Source organism: Gossypium hirsutum, chromosome D11 (genome assembly GCF_007990345.1).
Source record: "Gossypium hirsutum isolate 1008001.06 chromosome D11, Gossypium_hirsutum_v2.1, whole genome shotgun sequence".
NCBI classification, from domain to species: domain Eukaryota; kingdom Viridiplantae; phylum Streptophyta; class Magnoliopsida; order Malvales; family Malvaceae; genus Gossypium; species Gossypium hirsutum.
The window spans coordinates 51929196-51948095 of NC_053447.1; the positions used below are offsets into that span (position 1 = coordinate 51929196).

General features: G+C 32.5%; 1 protein-coding gene, 1 long non-coding RNA gene and 1 other non-coding gene across 5 annotated transcripts; all 3 read right to left on the reverse strand.

The window, feature by feature from the left end:
* Positions 1-100: 100 nt before the first annotated feature.
* On the reverse strand, positions 101-6496 carry LOC107913690 (splicing factor SF3a60 homolog). Of its 3 annotated transcripts, none has more exons than XM_016842349.2 (13): positions 6108-6496; positions 5333-5580; positions 5131-5244; positions 4838-4942; positions 4572-4714; positions 4346-4442; positions 3966-4130; positions 3297-3368; positions 2574-2732; positions 2343-2420; positions 1580-1708; positions 739-885; positions 101-461 (listed from the first exon to the last, which is right to left on the reverse strand). In XM_016842349.2, exons 2-13 carry the CDS (start codon positions 5504-5506, stop codon positions 315-317), a joined length of 1530 nt encoding a protein of 509 aa, XP_016697838.1. In that variant the 5' UTR covers positions 5507-5580; positions 6108-6496; the 3' UTR covers positions 101-314. The 3 variants fall into 3 exon arrangements, with proteins under 3 accessions (XP_016697838.1, XP_040960031.1, XP_016697839.1); XM_041104097.1 differs by having other exon boundaries at positions 4346-4433; positions 6108-6493; XM_016842350.2 differs by having other exon boundaries at positions 5333-6017; positions 6108-6487.
* Positions 6497-8675: 2179 nt separating this feature from the next.
* On the reverse strand, positions 8676-10459 carry LOC121223098 (uncharacterized). The gene is made up of 3 exons (XR_005920482.1): positions 10358-10459; positions 9843-9917; positions 8676-8877 (listed from the first exon to the last, which is right to left on the reverse strand). It is a non-coding gene; the product is annotated as an uncharacterized lncRNA (long non-coding RNA).
* A 4892-nt stretch (positions 10460-15351) lies between these two features.
* Positions 15352-15458, reverse strand: LOC121224056 (small nucleolar RNA R71). Its single transcript, XR_005921519.1, has one exon. It is a non-coding gene; the product is annotated as a small nucleolar RNA R71 (small nucleolar RNA).
* Between the last annotated feature and the right edge of the window lie 3442 nt (positions 15459-18900).

The following is an 18900-nucleotide window of genomic DNA, read 5'->3' on the forward strand; positions in this document are numbered from 1 at the left end:
TGTTCAAATTTCTCCTCATTGTCCATTTTTATATTATATTGCTCATCCTCGAGGTGTAAATGGCTCAGCATTCATATTCACAAGGTCTTGCGCAAGCGAATTTTCCCGGGTTTAACTGTTACCTCGAACTAAGTAATTAGTTTTGTTGAGCTACAAATTCAGACAACTGTCTCACAAACTCTTCTAACCTCTATCCCTCAGGGTGGCCACAAAAGCATTAATCATACATACATGATGATCAAGGTTAACAGGTAACAAAATTAAGAACAATGTCCTGAGGCATGGGAAACATCTAACTCTCAACACAAGCGTCTTTAAATCAGTCCCTGCCGCTGCAGATCGGTATACGTCTTCTTGTTATAAATGTTGCCCTCTTTATCTTCGTATTCTTCTTCAAGATCTGGACGCCACTTGTTCACTCCTTGCCGTTCTCGTATCTTCTCCCACAATTCTTGTGCTTCCTGCGCAACCAATTTTCCAATTTCAAGCTCCCAGGTTAATCACTATACATTTATACCTAAATAAACTCATAAATTAGATTTGAAAATCGTTTGCGTACAAGGAGACGTAAACTCTAGCTATCTTTTTGCTTTACATGGACAAACAAGGCATTGGTTGTGAAACGGAAAACCAAAGGTGATGGCACATAAACACAATCATGAAGAAACCACATATAGGCAGATGAAGCAGAAAGAACATAAATCATTGCACAATATCTGAATAACAAACATCTCATACCTGAATATTGGTGATTTCATTAAAGTTCTTGGTGTTAGGAATACCAAGGCATCGCATGCCATGCTGATGCCGCCATTCTTTGAAATGCCTCTCAAAAGCCCGACGGCCCCAGTAGCTGTAGTTCCCACAAATCTCACACTTAAACTCCTGAAGAATAAAAAAGAAATGGGGGGCAGGGCTGTATGAGATCCAGAACTCAAAAATAACTAGGCAATCAAAGAGTGAAGAAAAATTCAAAAGCCCTAGCACAACCACTCCATCCTTCCTCCTAGGGCCAAGATCAAGATAAAAATCAAACTGCTCAAGTTCACTCAGCTAAATTCAATTAAGCTCATTTTATCTAGTAAAATATAAGAATGATTCTAATGCTTAATTTCAAACTTGATTATTTATGATTGACCTTAGCTTCGAGTTTGAGTTCAAATTGAGAGTTTCCAATATTATTAAAAACAGAAAAGCTCGATTAGTCTCGCAAGTTAATCTGTCAAGAGTTAGGATATTTGAATTTAGCTTGCTTGATAGCTCGACCTCGACCTCGACCTCCACTGAACATGATCAAGTTGAACTCAGAAGTACAGATGTCTCACTAACACTCCTACTTCCTCTTCCCTCTTGAATTAGAAGAAAATGTGGAGAGAAACATCAACCTTTTTATTAGAATTAGTTGTAAAACATAAAGGAAAATGCACCTATAGGTTTACGAAAACACAAAACAATAAAAAAGATTTAATGTTATATTTGTTCGAGCTTTCACTGTTTTTTGTTTAGTCATCAATAAGTTGGCAAAGTAGCTGCATGCGCCAAAATTCACATCACATAAAGAATTAGTAGGAGAAATTACCTGACCAAGACCATGAAGTTTGTAAAGCCAGTAAGGTATAGGCTTGCCATCCCAACCCATTGGCAATTTAAGAGGATTATAGATCTGTTGATCTTCATCATCACTTTCCGTGTCAACTTGTGTCTCTTCCTGTTAGAAAGCAACAATTTATAGTAAGAAAACCACAACAAACAGAATTTAAAGATAGCCAAAATTTTCAAGAAAAAGTTTCAGCTTTTGTTTACTACTAAAAAAAAACAGAAATTAGAAGAGGGACCGACAACTCAATAGGCACTGGTTAACCATGACAGTTGCTCAAATGTCAGCGACTTATGAAAAAAGAAAAAGTCCAATCAAAGATAAAACATTCATTGAGTGAACAATCAAAGCCGATGGTTGTTTCACCATCATTTGATCAGTTAATTTGATCAAAGATATTTCATCCCCTCTATTTGTTTGGCCTGATATATGGTCATAGGAATTATGTAAAAAACTAAAATTCCTAATTTCTTCCATTTAAATTGTGTCCTTTAGATTTAAGTAAAAATGCAGAAATAAACTGCCCAATTAAGCCCGAAAGTGAGGCCTGCAGACCTGGAACAAGGTTGACACCTGGTTGATTGGTCCATACAGGCCCCAGCATTCAAAACTCTACCTACAGCCATCCATACAAGGTGCTTAGGGCCAGGGTTAGTGATCTATAATCATACCATCACAATATAAGCAATGGATTTTGTTCTAATATTAGATACACTTGAATTACTATGCCAAGAGATTAACTTACCTCCTCACGTTCTTGTTCCATTTCCTCATACGTCAATGCTTGCTTCTTTACCACATTTTCTTTTGTTTGTTCAATTGTCTGTAAAAGATCACAGGAATAGTAGTTAAAACCATCCACTATAGTTACCATATCTGGACTACAAACAGCAGCGACATACTTTTGCAAAGGCTTTCTCTCATGTTTCACATTTTTATCAAAGACAGGTAAGGGCAAAGTAAGCAACCAACTAACCTTACTCAGTAAATCAGAGAGTTTCTTCATCTTGGCCTCCATCAATGCAATATGTTTCAGACTGTTAATGTCTTGTGAAACTGCAGTAGACCCATTTTGTCGAGGTCCGTGTGAGCCTTTTGCAAAATGTTTTTTGTCCAGCTTTTCCAGTGGGGTGTGCTGTGAAAAACATATAGACATTGAATGTACGTTTTTTTCCAATTTATTTGATATTACATTACCAGAAAAACACAATTACTATTAAACCAGCCTATAGAATCAACATTTTGCAACATAACCTAGTCTCAAATTATTTCATAGCTGTATCAGGTTTCATCACTGGTTGTCCTTCATCATCCTCTAATACCAAGCTTCAAGCCCTCTAGCCTATTTCCTTTCTTCATCACTCAAAATAATAAATTCCTATTTCATTTGAGCAAATCCTAGCAAGAGAGTCTAATATGAAGATTTCCCAAAACTATTTCAAATTTCAAAATAATAGTACAATCCCAGTTGCCATCTTAAATATAATCACGATTACCAGAAGTACAATGCCAAAAGAGAGATTTATTAGCCTAGGTTACTCAAACCCAGGTGTGAATGTTGAATTCAGGTATGTTGTCTAATACAATATGTTCAATATATATGAACCATGTACTTGGAAGATCTTTGGAAGAAATACAAGCTTAGATAAGCAACAGATATGGGTATTTCGAGAAAATGAAAGGTCAGAGCACATATTACCTTGGTTAGGAAAAGCCTCTCTGCACGCTGCTGGACAGTACCACCAGTTTTTAGTCCTAATGATGCCAAAGCCTGCAGGGATAAATAGACAATTCACCCATCATCTACTAAGAAGGAAGCCCAATAAGATCTAATTCATTTTAACTTTTAGGCTGTTAGCAAAGTATTTCAAGTACATATCAAATAATTCCCTCAAAAATCTCAAACAATAAAGCCTTTGGGGTTCTGGCAAAGTGAAAAGCTTGATATGTAATTGCAATGGATCTTAAAACCCACATTACAGCAATTAAAACAGAAGAGAACAACTCTGAGGTTACAAATGAATTCCAAATCTAAATTTTCAAATTTATGTTTCCAAACATAGCATAAATGAACACAATCACAGCATAAGAATTTATAGCCAGAACCACATAATATTTTTCATTCTCAAAATAACTAATTACTTTGAAAGTAACCAGCAAGATAAGATGTTTACATTGACAACATCAGATAATACAATAGCAACATGTTTCTTCATTTTTAACTCTTTAATACAACTTGGTCATGCATTTACCTAAAAGAAATGGAAAACACACATTTCTAAGCACTGAACTGAAGAGATTGGATTGGAGTCACTACAGCAAACAATGTCTAGCAATGATGAACATAATCAAAGAGGACCAAAATTACCTCCTTTAACTTTTCTGGACCCACTTCCATAAGCTCTTCAACTGTACTGTAATAATCAAGGTCAATCATGGTATGTTGCGCAGGATCATCTTCATTTTCTTGACCTTGCTTTTCCCATCCTTGTACCCGGCCATTAGCCCACTGCTCCTCAAACTCAGCCTCAACCTATCACAAACCACCATAAATGTATTTCAATTTATCAGAACCATTTTATTTATAGCTCACATAAGACTCATCACTCATGTCAATTCTTTTTCTAAAAAGTCAATAACCCCGTGTTACAAAATAGGTTCGAGTTTAGCATCATAGCATCCTAAAGTTTAAGAATCTATTTTTGGATAAAGATATTCAATTAACTTTTGATGTAAATAATACGAAACCTTGGAAAAGATTCTGTCAAGATCTTGCAGTGGTTCAGTCCTCTGAAAGAAGTAAATAAGATACTCCAGCAAATTCTCCATGTACTCCCTGAATTGCCTACAGATAACAATATTTGTAAATACAGTATAAGAAGCATGCCAAATTGTAGAACCGCAGAAAGAAATTAAGCTGTGGTAAAGCACCTTAAGAAAAGCAAGAATAAAAATAGAATTGAGGATATTTTACCTTGTTGACTTCAATTTCCAAGGGATATTGTGCGGCTGTGAAAAGACGTCGAGGTAAGCTGAGTATTCAATTTTGGATCCAAATTTAGAATTAATGTACTGATTGAACAATTCGTGCAGGTCCAGGTACCGACCAAAGGCTTCCTGAAATGAATAGCTAACAAGTAAGACCAGATGGCAGAAAGAAAACACAACATAAAATAGGAAATTACAGCAACAAAAGGTGCTTAATTGTATGCTAGTGTTGGGGAGGGGGTGAGAAGAGACCTCGCCACTGAACTCAATAACTGGTTCTTCCTTAAGTAAAGCCTCATCCTCTTCATTAACATTGACAAGTCGAGCAGCTGGGTGCTTTCTATGGTACTCACGAATCTGCATTTGAGTAACAATTACTTCACTAAACATCAATTTTGGATTAAATTTCTCCTCCTTTGCTAAACAAAAACTTTGAAAATCAAAATCACTCAGATTTATTCATGCTTCTAAGAAAAAAGCAGGATTTGTGTAAAATTCCAGCTTAGCATTTTTGTCTCCAGGTTAAAAACAAAGTAAAAAGTTACCTCCTTCAATCTATCATAAAATGCACTAAAGACATTAATTCCAGTAGCCGTTTGACCTCCAAGAGCAGCAATTTCATCTTTCCTAGCATTGTCTTTATCTTCGTATATCTCAATCTGAAGCCGTTCAAAAATAAATACAAAAATGAACACAAAATAAAGATATAGCAGTAACTCAATTTCACATATAATAGGGAAGTATTACTAGCTTCTCAGTGGTGGAGATGATGGTGTCAATATTATTGCGGACGCGGTGGCTCTGATACAATTTATCTTTGGCAGTAGGCGGATCATTTTGCAGGTCCTTCACCATGAGCCGCTCAAGCTGTTCCACATCTTCATGAGCAGCCCGAGTCACCTCGAGTAGAGTCGACGACATCTCGGCTTGCGGTTGGCTTAGCTGATTCGACCAGTCTAGGGTTTGTTTACCTCAGTCAATAATTAAAACAGCACCTGAAAAAGGCATAAAGGAGATTAGTAAGAGAGAGAGAGAGAACAAGGAAACAAAGCTGCGCCAACCCAACAACTCTCTCCCCTCGGCTCCCACCATCTCTACTCCCTCTCTGGCTATCATCCTTAGCCCATTGCCGCCACCAAATGGTCCTCTCTTAAATCCCTACTAACCAAGCCTTTTCGAGTCCACCAGTAAACACCATCCTTCACAACCATAGTCTCACACGCAACATGTGCTCTATTGACCCCAAACTCCAGCCATTAACCCAACAACCTTCACTCACTGTTCAACAAGCATCACCTAAACTACTATTAACATCATCGCTAAACCCTGAATAACCCAGCAAACCCCCACTCAAGCCTGTCACAACCATATCACCGCACACGTACACTATCACCATTTCTAATCCCAACCACACTAACTCCTAACCGATCTCCTAAATCAACACCCATAACCAAACCAAAAGTCAGCAAACAAAGAAAGAAAGAAACCGGAGAAGTAATTAAAAGGAGGAACCATCCCTTACCGATCTTTGAAAACCAAAGCACTAGTCAAAATCCGGATAGTGGGGAAGCCATCAAAGTTGAGGACAAGCCGCGAGTCAAAACCGGTGGCTGATTAGACGGCAGGCGAAGGCGGTGTTCGGTGACGGAGCCAAGGTATTATAGAGTTATTCTAGTTTGCTTTGTCTGTGGTGAGAACTGTTTTTGGTGATTTTCTTTGTATATTTAGAAAATAGAGAATGAATGGCTTAGTTTAAACTTGAGAAAGGCTTGAATGGTGCCGATTACGGTGTTAAACAGCTGCGGCGGATTTCTTTAAGGGTTTGGATGCGATTTCTTGCGCGTGAAAAGGGGAGAGGTTCTGGTAAGTGAAATGATTAATTGGAAAGTGAAAATAATTAAATGGGTAAAACTACCGTGGAGACCCTGTACTAAGAGTGATATTACATTTTACTTACTCAAAAACTCCTCTATTTTTACTAAGGGCTGATATGATGGTACAACAAGAGAAAGACACATGGAATTTTTTAAAATATCTTTAAAATAAATAATTTTTACGATTATTTAAAAAATATATATGAAAAATAGTTACTCAAATTATGTATTTTTTTCGTACTTGAAAGTTTGTTTTTTAAACGTAGGTTTTTAAAGTTATATTCTATTACCACTTTAGATGTTAACAGTTAATTCTCGTTAAAAAGATTCAAACCAATCAAATTATGACAAGTTTAAAATTGACCTTAAGTATGGGATAAAAGTATTTACAATTTTTAAGTAAAAATGTCATGTGTCATAATTTATTTGGTTTGAATTCTTTGTTTACCAAGAGTTGACGGTTGATACCTAAAATGGTAACTAAATAAAACTTTAGGCACCTGCTCTGAAAAAAAACTTTAGGCACCTGCTCTGAAAAAGTTGCATAATTTAAGTACCTAAAATGGTAATAGATTAAAAATGTCACGTGTCAGAATTTGATTGGTTTTAATTTTGTTTTTAAAGAAAGTTAACAATTGGTACCTAAAGTGATAACAGAAGAAAATTTCAGGTACCTACTTTAATAAAAAAAAAGTTAGGTACTTAAATAGGAAAAGTTACATAGTTTAAGTACCTAAAGTGGTAACAAATTAAAACCGTCATGTATCATAATTTGATTGGTTTGAAAATTTTTTTTAACAAGAGTTAATAGTTTATACCTAAAGTGATAATAGAATAAAACTTTAGGTACCTACTTTGATAAAAAAAAAACTTTCAGTACCTAAATAAGAAAAGTTGCATAGTTAAGTACTTATTTTGATATTTAGGTATCTTGACATTTGAACTTGGACAAGGATAGTCATTCGTCCATATTTATCCTAAACATGAATTTTCAAGTAATTATAAAAAAAATAAAGAAAAGTATTTTAAATTTAGTAAGAATTATGAGAATTATAAAAGGGTTAATATATACAAATGTACCTTAATTTGATAAGTTATGTTAAATTAAGCTTTATTTGATGATATGTTTTGATATAACAAATTAAAGTATTTTCGAATAAAAGTTAAAGTTGAATAAAATTGACAAAATGATTTCTCAAATGAAGTCTAAGAGATAAAATTTTGAATCTTTACCTTAAAACTCTTAGGAAATTTTTGAATCAACCTTAAAATCAAGTTAAAAAGTATCGATACTTTTTGGCCAAGTATCGATAATTTCCAAAATATTGACACCCTTTTTAAAAAGGTACCAAATTGGCATTATATTTTTCACAAATTCCGCTAGCTATCGATACCTTTAATATGATATAGATAAAATTTGTCTGGTACCGATATTTCAGCTCCAATGGTCACTGAATTTTGCATTTAATGTAAAATTTATCGATACCATTTTAGCTGGTATCAATACTCACTGTTGCAAATGAATTAAATGCACTGGTTTTCACATCCTCGATGGCTTTATTCATATCTCCAACATCCACAATAGTTGGAAATCAATTAGGGGTATAAATACCAACTTCCAAAGATCCTACAACAATAAGAAAGCATATTCAAGCAAAAAGATCAATCAAACAACCTTTGTGCCAAATATTTCCATACTTTTCTTTCATACACTTGTGATCTTTATTTCTATTCCATTTGTTCAAGTGTTCTTCATTGTAATTGAATTTAATTTGCAAACGCATTAATCTTGTAAGGATTATTTCTTTGTTTGCTTCTTTGTTTATCTTTGAAAGAGTTTGTATCTTAAGGTTTGGGTAGAAACCTTAAAGCAGTTTGTAAGGTTAAATCTTGTCCTCAAAGGTTATCAAATTAATGAATTTGGAAAACTCCTTAGTAGTGGAAAGCTAAAGTAGTGGAGTAGGCAATTAAGACCGAACCACTTTAAATTATTGTGTCAAATTTTTCTATCCTTTCTCTCTAGCTTTCACAAAGTTTTTAAAAGTCAATTCACCCCCTCTTGGCAATTTCGGTTTGATTATTTGAGCTAACAATTGATATCAGATGTAACACCCTCTAACCCTAAACCGTTGCCGGAACAGGGTTACGGAGCATTACCAGACATATCGGATAACTTATAACTAATTCACAAATAAATAACAGAAATAGCATTCTTGTGTAAAATATGTCATATTAGTTCCATTTCATACTTATAACCAATTTAAACATCATTCTATAACCATAATCACAAAACTCTTATACTTAACCTATACATCTCCTAGGTACATGCCACATAATCAAAACAAAGGTACATCACTAAAATTTCTCTAAGGTCGGGATTGCCCTGGATGCTGGTCCGAACACTGGCTTTCTACTAACCTGCTCACGGAAACAACCGTACGCTGAGTATGGGTATACTCAGTGGTATTACCCTAATTCAAATTTATAACATTAATCGATAAACTATATACATTCAATTTATGCCTACAATTATTCATTAATTGTCTCATACTTTAAATCAACTTGATCATTAATAACAATAAGCAATATTTCAAATCTTGTATTCGATTGTATTCATACCTTATTCAATTTATGAATATATAACTCGTGTATTCCATGTATTTACAACATATTTCACATTCTATTTTCAGTTTACTATCTCGTATTCTTAGCCCAAAGTAGGTCTTATAGAACACACTGGATATACGGAACAAATACAGAGGTGCATTATTATGCACCAATGAACAGAGAGCACTAAAGTGCTATACATAGAGCACAAATATGCTAATCAGAGAGCACCAACGTGCTAATAATCAGAGAGCGCACTAAAGTTCCTTAATGGCATGCCACTAATATCCCAGTAATTCTAAATTTCATCTACTTGGGCATTAAAACTGAATTTTATACATATAAAAAATAATCCAATTATCATATTTGCACAATTTTATATTTACACATATATATTCATAATATATATATTCCAATTCAATTCAACCAATATAATTTCATTCAATTCACAATTTCTCATGTTCACAATTCAAATCAATTTCTCAATCCAATATGCATTTCAATACCACATTAATTCTTTTAATTCAAATCATATCACTAGTAATTTCCATTCAATTCACATACAATTCAATATCATTGAATTCAATATCGATATTCACTTTATTTTTATTTACTAAACATATTATTCAAAATTCAACAATTGCTATTAATAAATTCAATACCAATACGTATTTATCATTCAATTCAATCATGATACTTACCTCAATTTGCTTATTGTGTATATTAATTTAAATTTTAACAATTAATAATTAAATTCGAATTATGGTAATACTAACTGAAATTTCTCTCGAGTCACTCCTTGTCCAGCTTCTCCTTTCCTTTCTTGGTCAATGACTCTTGCACGACATTAGCTACATAATTAAACAATTAAAAATCATTAATACACAATTTCATCTAAACATTTCCATTTATACCTAAACTTTACCTAAATTCTAATTTAATCCCTTATCAATACTAATTTTATTTTTCCTAATCTAACTCCATATTCTCTCTTAATTCCTACTATAACCTCATTTTAACTCTTCAATTTCACCATAAATCCCTAATTTTGAGATTCTTTCAATTTAGTCCCTACTATTCAAAACTTACACTTTATTTTACAATTAAATCATTTACTAACTTCTAACTTGAAATTAAATCAATTTAACCACTAATTCGTCATCTTTCCCAACATGAACCATGTCTAAAAAAAATCTAATATCTTACAAAATTTCAACATAAATCCAATAATACTTTAATCTAGGATTCCAAAAACATCAAAACTAAAAGAAAATGGGCTAAATTAACTTACCAATTAAACTTCAAGCTTCAAATCCCAAGTTTTCCCTTTTATTTTTCTTTCCTATTCTTTCTTCCCCTGTTCGAATGGCTTCTGTTGTTCTGTTTGTTTCTTTTACTTCTTTTCTTTCTTTTTATTTACTTAATAATTAATATAATATCAATATAAAAGATCTTATGCTTAAATGTTAAGTAAACCAATTATTTAATTACATTTGTACATATTTATATTATTACACTTGTATAAATTCTGCACCATATATTTGTCAATTATCTTTTTATTTAATAAAATTCTATTTAACAACAAATAATAATATTACAAATGTACATATATATTTTATTCATAAATGTACAATATCATCTATACGATACACTTGTATTAAATTATTACCATACATTTGTCTTTATTTAACTTATTTCATAATATAATAATAATTATTATAATTTATAATTTAATATTAAACCTTAATAATTATTAACTAAATATCATGTAATATTTTCAATTCAATCAACTTATGCTGCCTCATATTTATAAATTGGCTTAATTGCCATTTTGGTCCTTTATACTTTCTTTTAATCTGTTATTCAACTTTTACACCTTATTCTATTTAGGGCCAGTTCTTCATTCTTTTTGAAAAGTACTTTTGAAAAGTACTGTGGAAAAGTGCTTTTGAGAAGTGTTTTTGAAAAGTTTGGTTTAAAATTTGAGTGTTTAGCATTGTTGTCAAAAAGTATTTTTCAGAAATAAAATGTCTATTTTAGACATGTTATTATCAAGTAACAAATATGCATTTAAATAATATTTAAATTAGTTAATATTATTATATTTTAGTAAGAATATAAAAAAATTATTATAACTTGTTATTAATATTTTAATATATGAAATATAAATTTAAAATATTTTTAAGCAATCAATATTAATTATTTATAAAATTTAATTAGAATATATAAACTATATTTTAAATATTTAAATATAACCATTAAATATTTGTAATTAGTATTTTAAAAATTATTTTTTTATTTTTAATTAATGATTTTAACACATTTGTAATTAAGCACCAAGAAAAAAAAAGAAAGTACTATGTTATTGGAGGGGTGAAAAAGTAATTAAGCACCAAAAGTGCTTTTGGGAGAGAAAAAGCTAAAATTTTTAGCTTATCCTTTTCAGAAGTGCTTTTGAAAAGCACTTCTGAAAAGCTAACAATTTTAGCCAAAAGTAGTTTGTTCTGCACAGCTTTTCTTCCAAAAGTGTTTTTGGAGTCAGAAATGTTTTTTTTAAGCAATGAAGAACTGGCCTTTAGTCCTTTTTCCTAATTTCTCTTAACTAAACTAAATTCATCTAATTAAAACTTAATTAGACACATTACTAGACTCATAATTACTCCTAATAATTATTTACGGACTCGGTTTACTAAGACAGAGGCCCGATATTTCACTTTTCAATGCCTGCACTTTTAGGTCGTTACATTAGAGGTAGTCTCTTTTAGACGGGTTAACAACTAAAGAGGAGATCCTTGAAGAAGCTCAACAATCATCAAGTCAATTCCTACAATGATGTCTACTTCCGGTTCAAATTTTCTTAGTGAGTCTTAATCTATGTCCAAGTCTCCTTATTTTATTGGTGTTAATTATTCATATTGGAAGACAAGGATGATGATGATATTCATCCAAGCAAATGATCTTACGGTTTGGGACATTATCATGGATGACCCTTCAATACCACTCAAGCAAAAAGGAGAACTCTTAGTTTCAAAGAGTAAGAAAGAATGAAACGAAGAATATAGAAGGAGTATTCAGCTCAAAGCCAAGACCATGCACACTTTCTTTTGTGCACTTGGTCCAGATAAGTATAGTAGAGTATCATCATGTTCGAATGCCAAGGAGATATGGGATAAACTTGAGGTTAACTCATGATGGAACTAGCCAAGTAAAGAAGTAAAAGGTGGGAATCCTCACTCTCAATTACAAGACCTTTAAGATGAAGACTGAGGAGGACATCAAAGGTATGTCTGATAGATTTACCATCATCATCAACGGGCAAAAATCCTATGGAAAGACCTATCCCAATGAAGAAGTTGTGAGGAAGACGCTTTAAAGCTTGCCTAAATCATGGGAAGCCAAGATGACCGCAATTGAAGAAGTAAAGAATTTAGAAAAGTTGACTTTGGATGAGCTCATCAATTCTTTGCTTACACATGAGATGAAAGGGTAGAAGAAGCTAAGAATGAGAACAAGAAGGTTGGTATTGCTCTCAAATCTACCATCGTTGAAGATAGTGAATCAAGTGAAAATGTGGATACGGACAAAGAGATGACCATGTTTGCTAGGAGATTCAAGAAGTTTATGAGGTCTAAAAGAAAGAGAAAATTCCAAAAGAAAGAAGGAATCAAGCTTGAATCTATTAAGGAGAAGGACTCTATCATATGCTATAAATGCAAGAAGCCGAGACACATCAAGTTTGATTGTCCCCAATGAAAGAAAAATGGGTCAAGCAAACAAAAACTTAAGGCTCATGTTGTGTAAACATGAAATTATATAGGATTTTTCTATATATTTTTACCACCTTTTGACTTAATAATTATATTAATCTTGAGTAATTGTTAATAAATTAAGTGGATTTTGCTTAAATGTTAATATGAGACATGAATTTACGAAATATGCAAAATTATGCTTTATTACATGATTTTTGTGCATAAATTATATTATTTTCATATTAATTATTAATATGTGATTTTTATTATGCAGTGGGTCCATGGAAGATGAGATTACCATAATGATGCATGGACATGGACACATTCACCCTACTTGGATGGTAATACCATGCAAAATTAGGTCATAAGGATGCTAATTTGACCCAGTTAAAGTATGTTACAAAGTAGGCATGTCTGATTAATTTTTGTACCATGAAACCATCCAACAAAGGGGAGTTAAACACAAGTTTGGCACAAGCATGTGTCTACCCAAAAATCAGTTTTGGGATATTTCATTGGAGGTCCCCGCAGTTGCAATTTAATCAGAAATTGACCCACAAACTATGCCTTTGAAACCGTCCATTCTATGCTAATTATAGCTGATTTTATGTTTGAAATAATCAACCAAACCACCTCATTTTCCACAATTTGTGGCCGACCATGCAATGGAGAAGATGAAGGGATTTTAAACTCTAATTTTAGTAAACTTCACCCTCACCTTCACCTATAAATACCACACTACTCATCCCTCATTCTTCATCCCTTCATTCATAACACATCTCTCATTCTACATTATTTTCTCTCATTCCATTTCCCTTTCCTCTTCACCCATGCCTAGCCACCCCATTTTCCCTTCCATTCTTTAGTCAACAAAAGCATTGATAAGAACATCTCTTGGTCGGCCATCTTGAGAAACCCTTAGTAAAGGAGCAACAGGTAGATCAAAGAAACACCTCAGTCAGAAAGATCCAAAAGGCTGCTGAATTGAATTAGAGTTTATTCTTTCCTCCTTGTTGTTTAATTTAAACATGTTTTGCTAATTTTTATTGATCTTGCAATCAACAATGGTAGATTAATTATGTTTAGCTAGAATGATTATGTTAATTCAATAATATTTTGTTTCATTCCTGTTTAACATGTTTGGGCCTCAGTCGATCATGTTTTCAATTAAAGTCAAGATGAATTTCAGTCATACATAATTGGATACATTCAGATTAGCTGAGTGATCCTAACCAGACGACGACCAGTAGACACATAATTGAAAAGTGCAATGCTCAATTTAGATCATTAAACCTGACTAAATTAGAGGTTCATAATATCTTTAGTTAACTCTATTATCTTGCATAGTTTTTAGGTTTATGTGATTAAACTGTTTCAAACTTAATTTCCCCTGTTACCTCGCATCAATATTAAGAAGCCCTTAGTTTAATATAATCAGTAAAATGCATGTTTCACTAAGTAAAAGATCTGAAAGGACTTGATTTGGTTTCAAAACTCATGAAAGATAGAGGTGCCATGAAATGTTTTTTGAACACTGTTAAGCATGATGAAAATGAATTAAGTTGCTTAATATAATTATCCCAGCGTATACATGTTATTTATTGTTGAAATTGTGTTTTTGTTGCTAAAATTCATTCATACATTTAGATAATTTTGCATCTAGTTAAATTAATCTAGTTAAATCATCATCACTCAAATTACTGTGTTTTTATACCAAATTGTGAATTTATAATTTTGCAAATAGTAGATTAACACAAACAGGCCCTGTGGAGACGATAACTAAATTTACTTACTTATTACTTGAACAACGATGTGCACTTGCACAAAAATCCCGTTAAAAGTTGTTGGCGCCATTGTCGGGGATTATTGCCTCAATCATTCTTTGTGAAATTATTTTTGTAGTTTGGTTTTTATTTAATTTCTAACATTACTAATTTATGATTTATTCTTTATTCTTTACGTGTGATTTATTTATCAGGTGTTTATGAGCATAGATCGAATCATTAATCTATTACCTGTAGACCTTGAAATTGAGCAAACATTTAGACAAAGAAGATGCAAGAGATTTGCTCAAAGACAAGTCGATATGGACCTTTGGAATCAAAATAATGGACAAGGTAATGGAGTTAATCATGTGTACAATCCAATCCTTATTGTTGATGATAGGGATCATGCCATTAGACAATACGTTGTACCACTCTTCAATGAATTAAATCTGGGAATCAAGAGGCCAGATATCGAGGCACCCTAATTTGAATTGAAACTGGTGATATTTCAAATGCTCCAAACGATGGGCCAGTTTAGTGATATGCCCATGGAAGATCCACATCGTCACCTTCGATTAGTCATGGAAGTGAGTGATTCATTTAAGATAGCTAGTGTGACTGAAGATGCATTAAGGTTGAAGTTGTTCTCAAACTCAATGCGAGATCGAGCACAAGCATGGCTAAATTCATTTCCACCAAGTTCAATATCTATTTGGCAAGAATTAGGAGAAAGGTTTTTGATAAAATATTTTCCACCAAGTAAGAATGCAAAGTTCCGAAATGAGATAACTACTTTTCAATAATTGGATGATAAGTCCTTCTACGAGGCGTGGGAAAGATTCAATGAATTATTTCGTAAGTGTCCTCATCATGGGATTCCTCATTGTATCCAACTTGAGATGTCCGATAATGGTCTCAACGCACATACAAGATTAATGGTAGATGCTTCTACAAATGGTGCGATTTTGTCTAAGTCTTACTGTAACACCCCTAACCTAAATCCGTCACCGGATTAGGGTTACGAAACATTACCAATTAAAATACAGTTCAAAACAGTTATTCATTACAATTCAAGCACAAAGGAATTTAATCTCCTTTACAACTTTTTTTTACAAGTCAAATTCGTATATTAAACCATATCAACCCATATCACATGGCATATTAATCAGTAGCATATAAGACAATAGCTATTTCTAAGCTCAATTGCCGAGCCAAACATACCAAATTCATATGCTAAGCATCATGCCAAAATTACATATACACAAACATTAGCATCATTATCAAGCCATTTTTGCATGGCTACATATATACAAATTAAAATGAACCATATCGAAACTAGCCTATACATGCCATAGTCAAAAGTACAAACTCTTAAATTACTGAAATAGCGATCGATAGTGTGACGATGTTCCTTAACGATCCCCGAACTTGAGCTAGCTTTATATATCTATAAAACATAAAAAAAACATGCACAAAGTAAGCTTTGAAAGCTTAGTAAGTCATAAGCAAATAATTCATCACAAGCACTTATATAATCTGATTTGAAATAGGCCAAATTTAACTAATCTCATACACATATACAATCATTTTTCTCATATAATCCAAATTACCTCATTAAGTAACTTCACTTACCTTATTTATTTTTTTAATGAACATATAAACCTCATACCTACCTAAATCATTTAGTTTAATTTCACATTCGAACTCATTTTAACATTGCCCGTTGAACCATTCGGAATCATTAAGGATACTCAGAAACACATATATCACATACAATGCCATATCCCAGATATGGTCTTACATGTTATCACATATCGATGCCTCTGTCCCAGATAGGGTCTTACACAAATCATATACGGTGCCAATGTCCCAGACATGGTCTTACACGTAATCTCATATTGATGCCAATGTCCTAGACACGGTCTTACACAAAATCACAACTCGAAAGTCCTAACGTCATGACATACGTATCCTATACTATTCCTATGATTCATACGGGCCTTTCGAACGTTGTAATTCAATCAATTCAAGCTCGAAACAAGTCATCTCATGCTCAGTTAAATTCGGCAACAACAACTCATCAATTGTATAGGGCATTTAATTTGTAAAATCATCCTTAATATATATACTGTTTCAGACAGTGTAAAATCATCAACAATGCAAGTCACTAAATCAACATAATAGCATCACATTCGGACAATGTTATTAGCCCAAAACGGACAGCTTAATTAACACCAATTGGCAGCATAACAACATCTAAATTTGATTATGAAATCAACAGATTCAGATAGCTACATTTATTAAATAAAACAACATAAATGCTAGTGCATTGAACAGTGAATTTAACACATTCGAACAACTACATTTACTAAATAAAACAACATAAATGATGGTGCTTTGATCAGTGAATCTAACACATTCGAACAGCTTAATTTTAAGCTCACATCATTTAATTAGCGTGTGAATAACATATACAAATGTTGCATTTACAACATGTTTTAATCAACTTAAAGAAGAGGAATTAAATGCTGAAATTTCCAGCATTCGGAATGCAATTATCTCTTTCGAACAGAGACATGGTTAACACTTAACAACTAATATTTTTCCATATTTACAACAGTAGCAGGCCAATTACACTAGAATTTACTGCACGTTCAATATAACAATTACATGCTGAAGCAATAAACATTCATGCGGCAGATTTCAACAGCAACTTATGCATTTATTCATCAAAATTTTTCTTCATTTCTAACTGTAGTATTTTGATAAAAATAACATGTATTTTAAGCTACTAAACTATGCTTAACAGTCCTTATAGCCGAACATTACTTGCATGTAATAAATATATTTTAAACATAAAAATTTTACAAAATTTCCTTTGAAGAACTTACTTCGGATACGGAACAAATAGGTTGAATCGACTACTCAATAACTTTCGACTTTCCCCGATCTAACTCCCATTTCATTCTCTCTTGATCTAAATCAATTCAAATTTAGCTTATTTAATCACAAATCCATTTAATTTCATTCAAAAATACCTATTTGGACATTTTTTCACTTTATCCCCTAAAGTTTCACATTTATTCAATTTAGTCCCTACTTCACAAAATCACAAATTACACAACATTTCAATACACCCATGTTTAGCCAAATTTATTAGAGATCCCTAGCAGCCCAAAACTTGCATTTATTTCACATTTCAACCACTCAATTTACACATTTCTCAATTTAATCCCTAATAAGCATTTTTATAAAAAATCACTTAATAAAATATAATAATCTATCAAAAAATATTTATTTTTCATCATCAAACAACAAAAAGCTTGAAGATTCATCAATGGCATTTCACAAAATCATCAAAAATTTTGAAAATTAAAACGCGGGCTAGCTATAATACAAAGCAACGATTTTAAAAACGTAAAAATTATCAAAAATCGAGCTCAAAACATACCTCAATCAAGAACAACAATGGTTGAACCCTAAATGAGCAACAATGGCCTTTCTTCTTTTGATTTTCGATGAGAATGATGAGAAAATAAGCTTAAAAATTGTTTTTGTTTTATTTATTATACATTAATACATAGTTTACCATTTTACCCTTGGTTATCAAACCATTTAATCATCAAGTACAAGGCCATTAATGTCCATTAATCTTATCAATGGCATAATAAAATCATAAGGACCTTTAACAAATAGACACTCTTAACTTATAGCATGCTATTTTTACATTTTACGCGATTTAGTCCTTTTCTCTAATTAAGCATCCAAACAATAAAATTATTTCACGAAACTTTCACACATATATAACACACGCTGTAAACACCAAAAATAATATTAAAATAATTTTACGACCTCGAATTTGTAGTTCTAAAACCACTATTCTGATTTAGATAAAACTGAACTATTACACTTATAACGAGGCTTACGAGATCATCAAAAGGATCGCTAGCAACAATTACCAATGGCTGACAAATCGGGCAGTTTCTGGAAGATGAGTAGCTAGACTGCATGAAGTGGACACGCAGACTTCACTCTCTACTTATATATTTTCTATTTGCTCAATGTTAAAACAGTTTACCACTAATGGTTTGAATAATTTTGTAGCTCAATCATTAAGTGAGTATGGCGGAGTTTCTTGCGTATACTGTAGGAGTGGCCATTCTTTCAAGAATTGTCCATCAAACCTTGAATCTTTGTATTATGTAAGGAATCAGTATCAAAATATATGTAGAAAAGGACCACAGTCCAACTTCTACAATCTTTCGTGGCTTAATCACCTGAACTTTTCTTAGAGTAACCAAGGAAATGGATCTAACAAT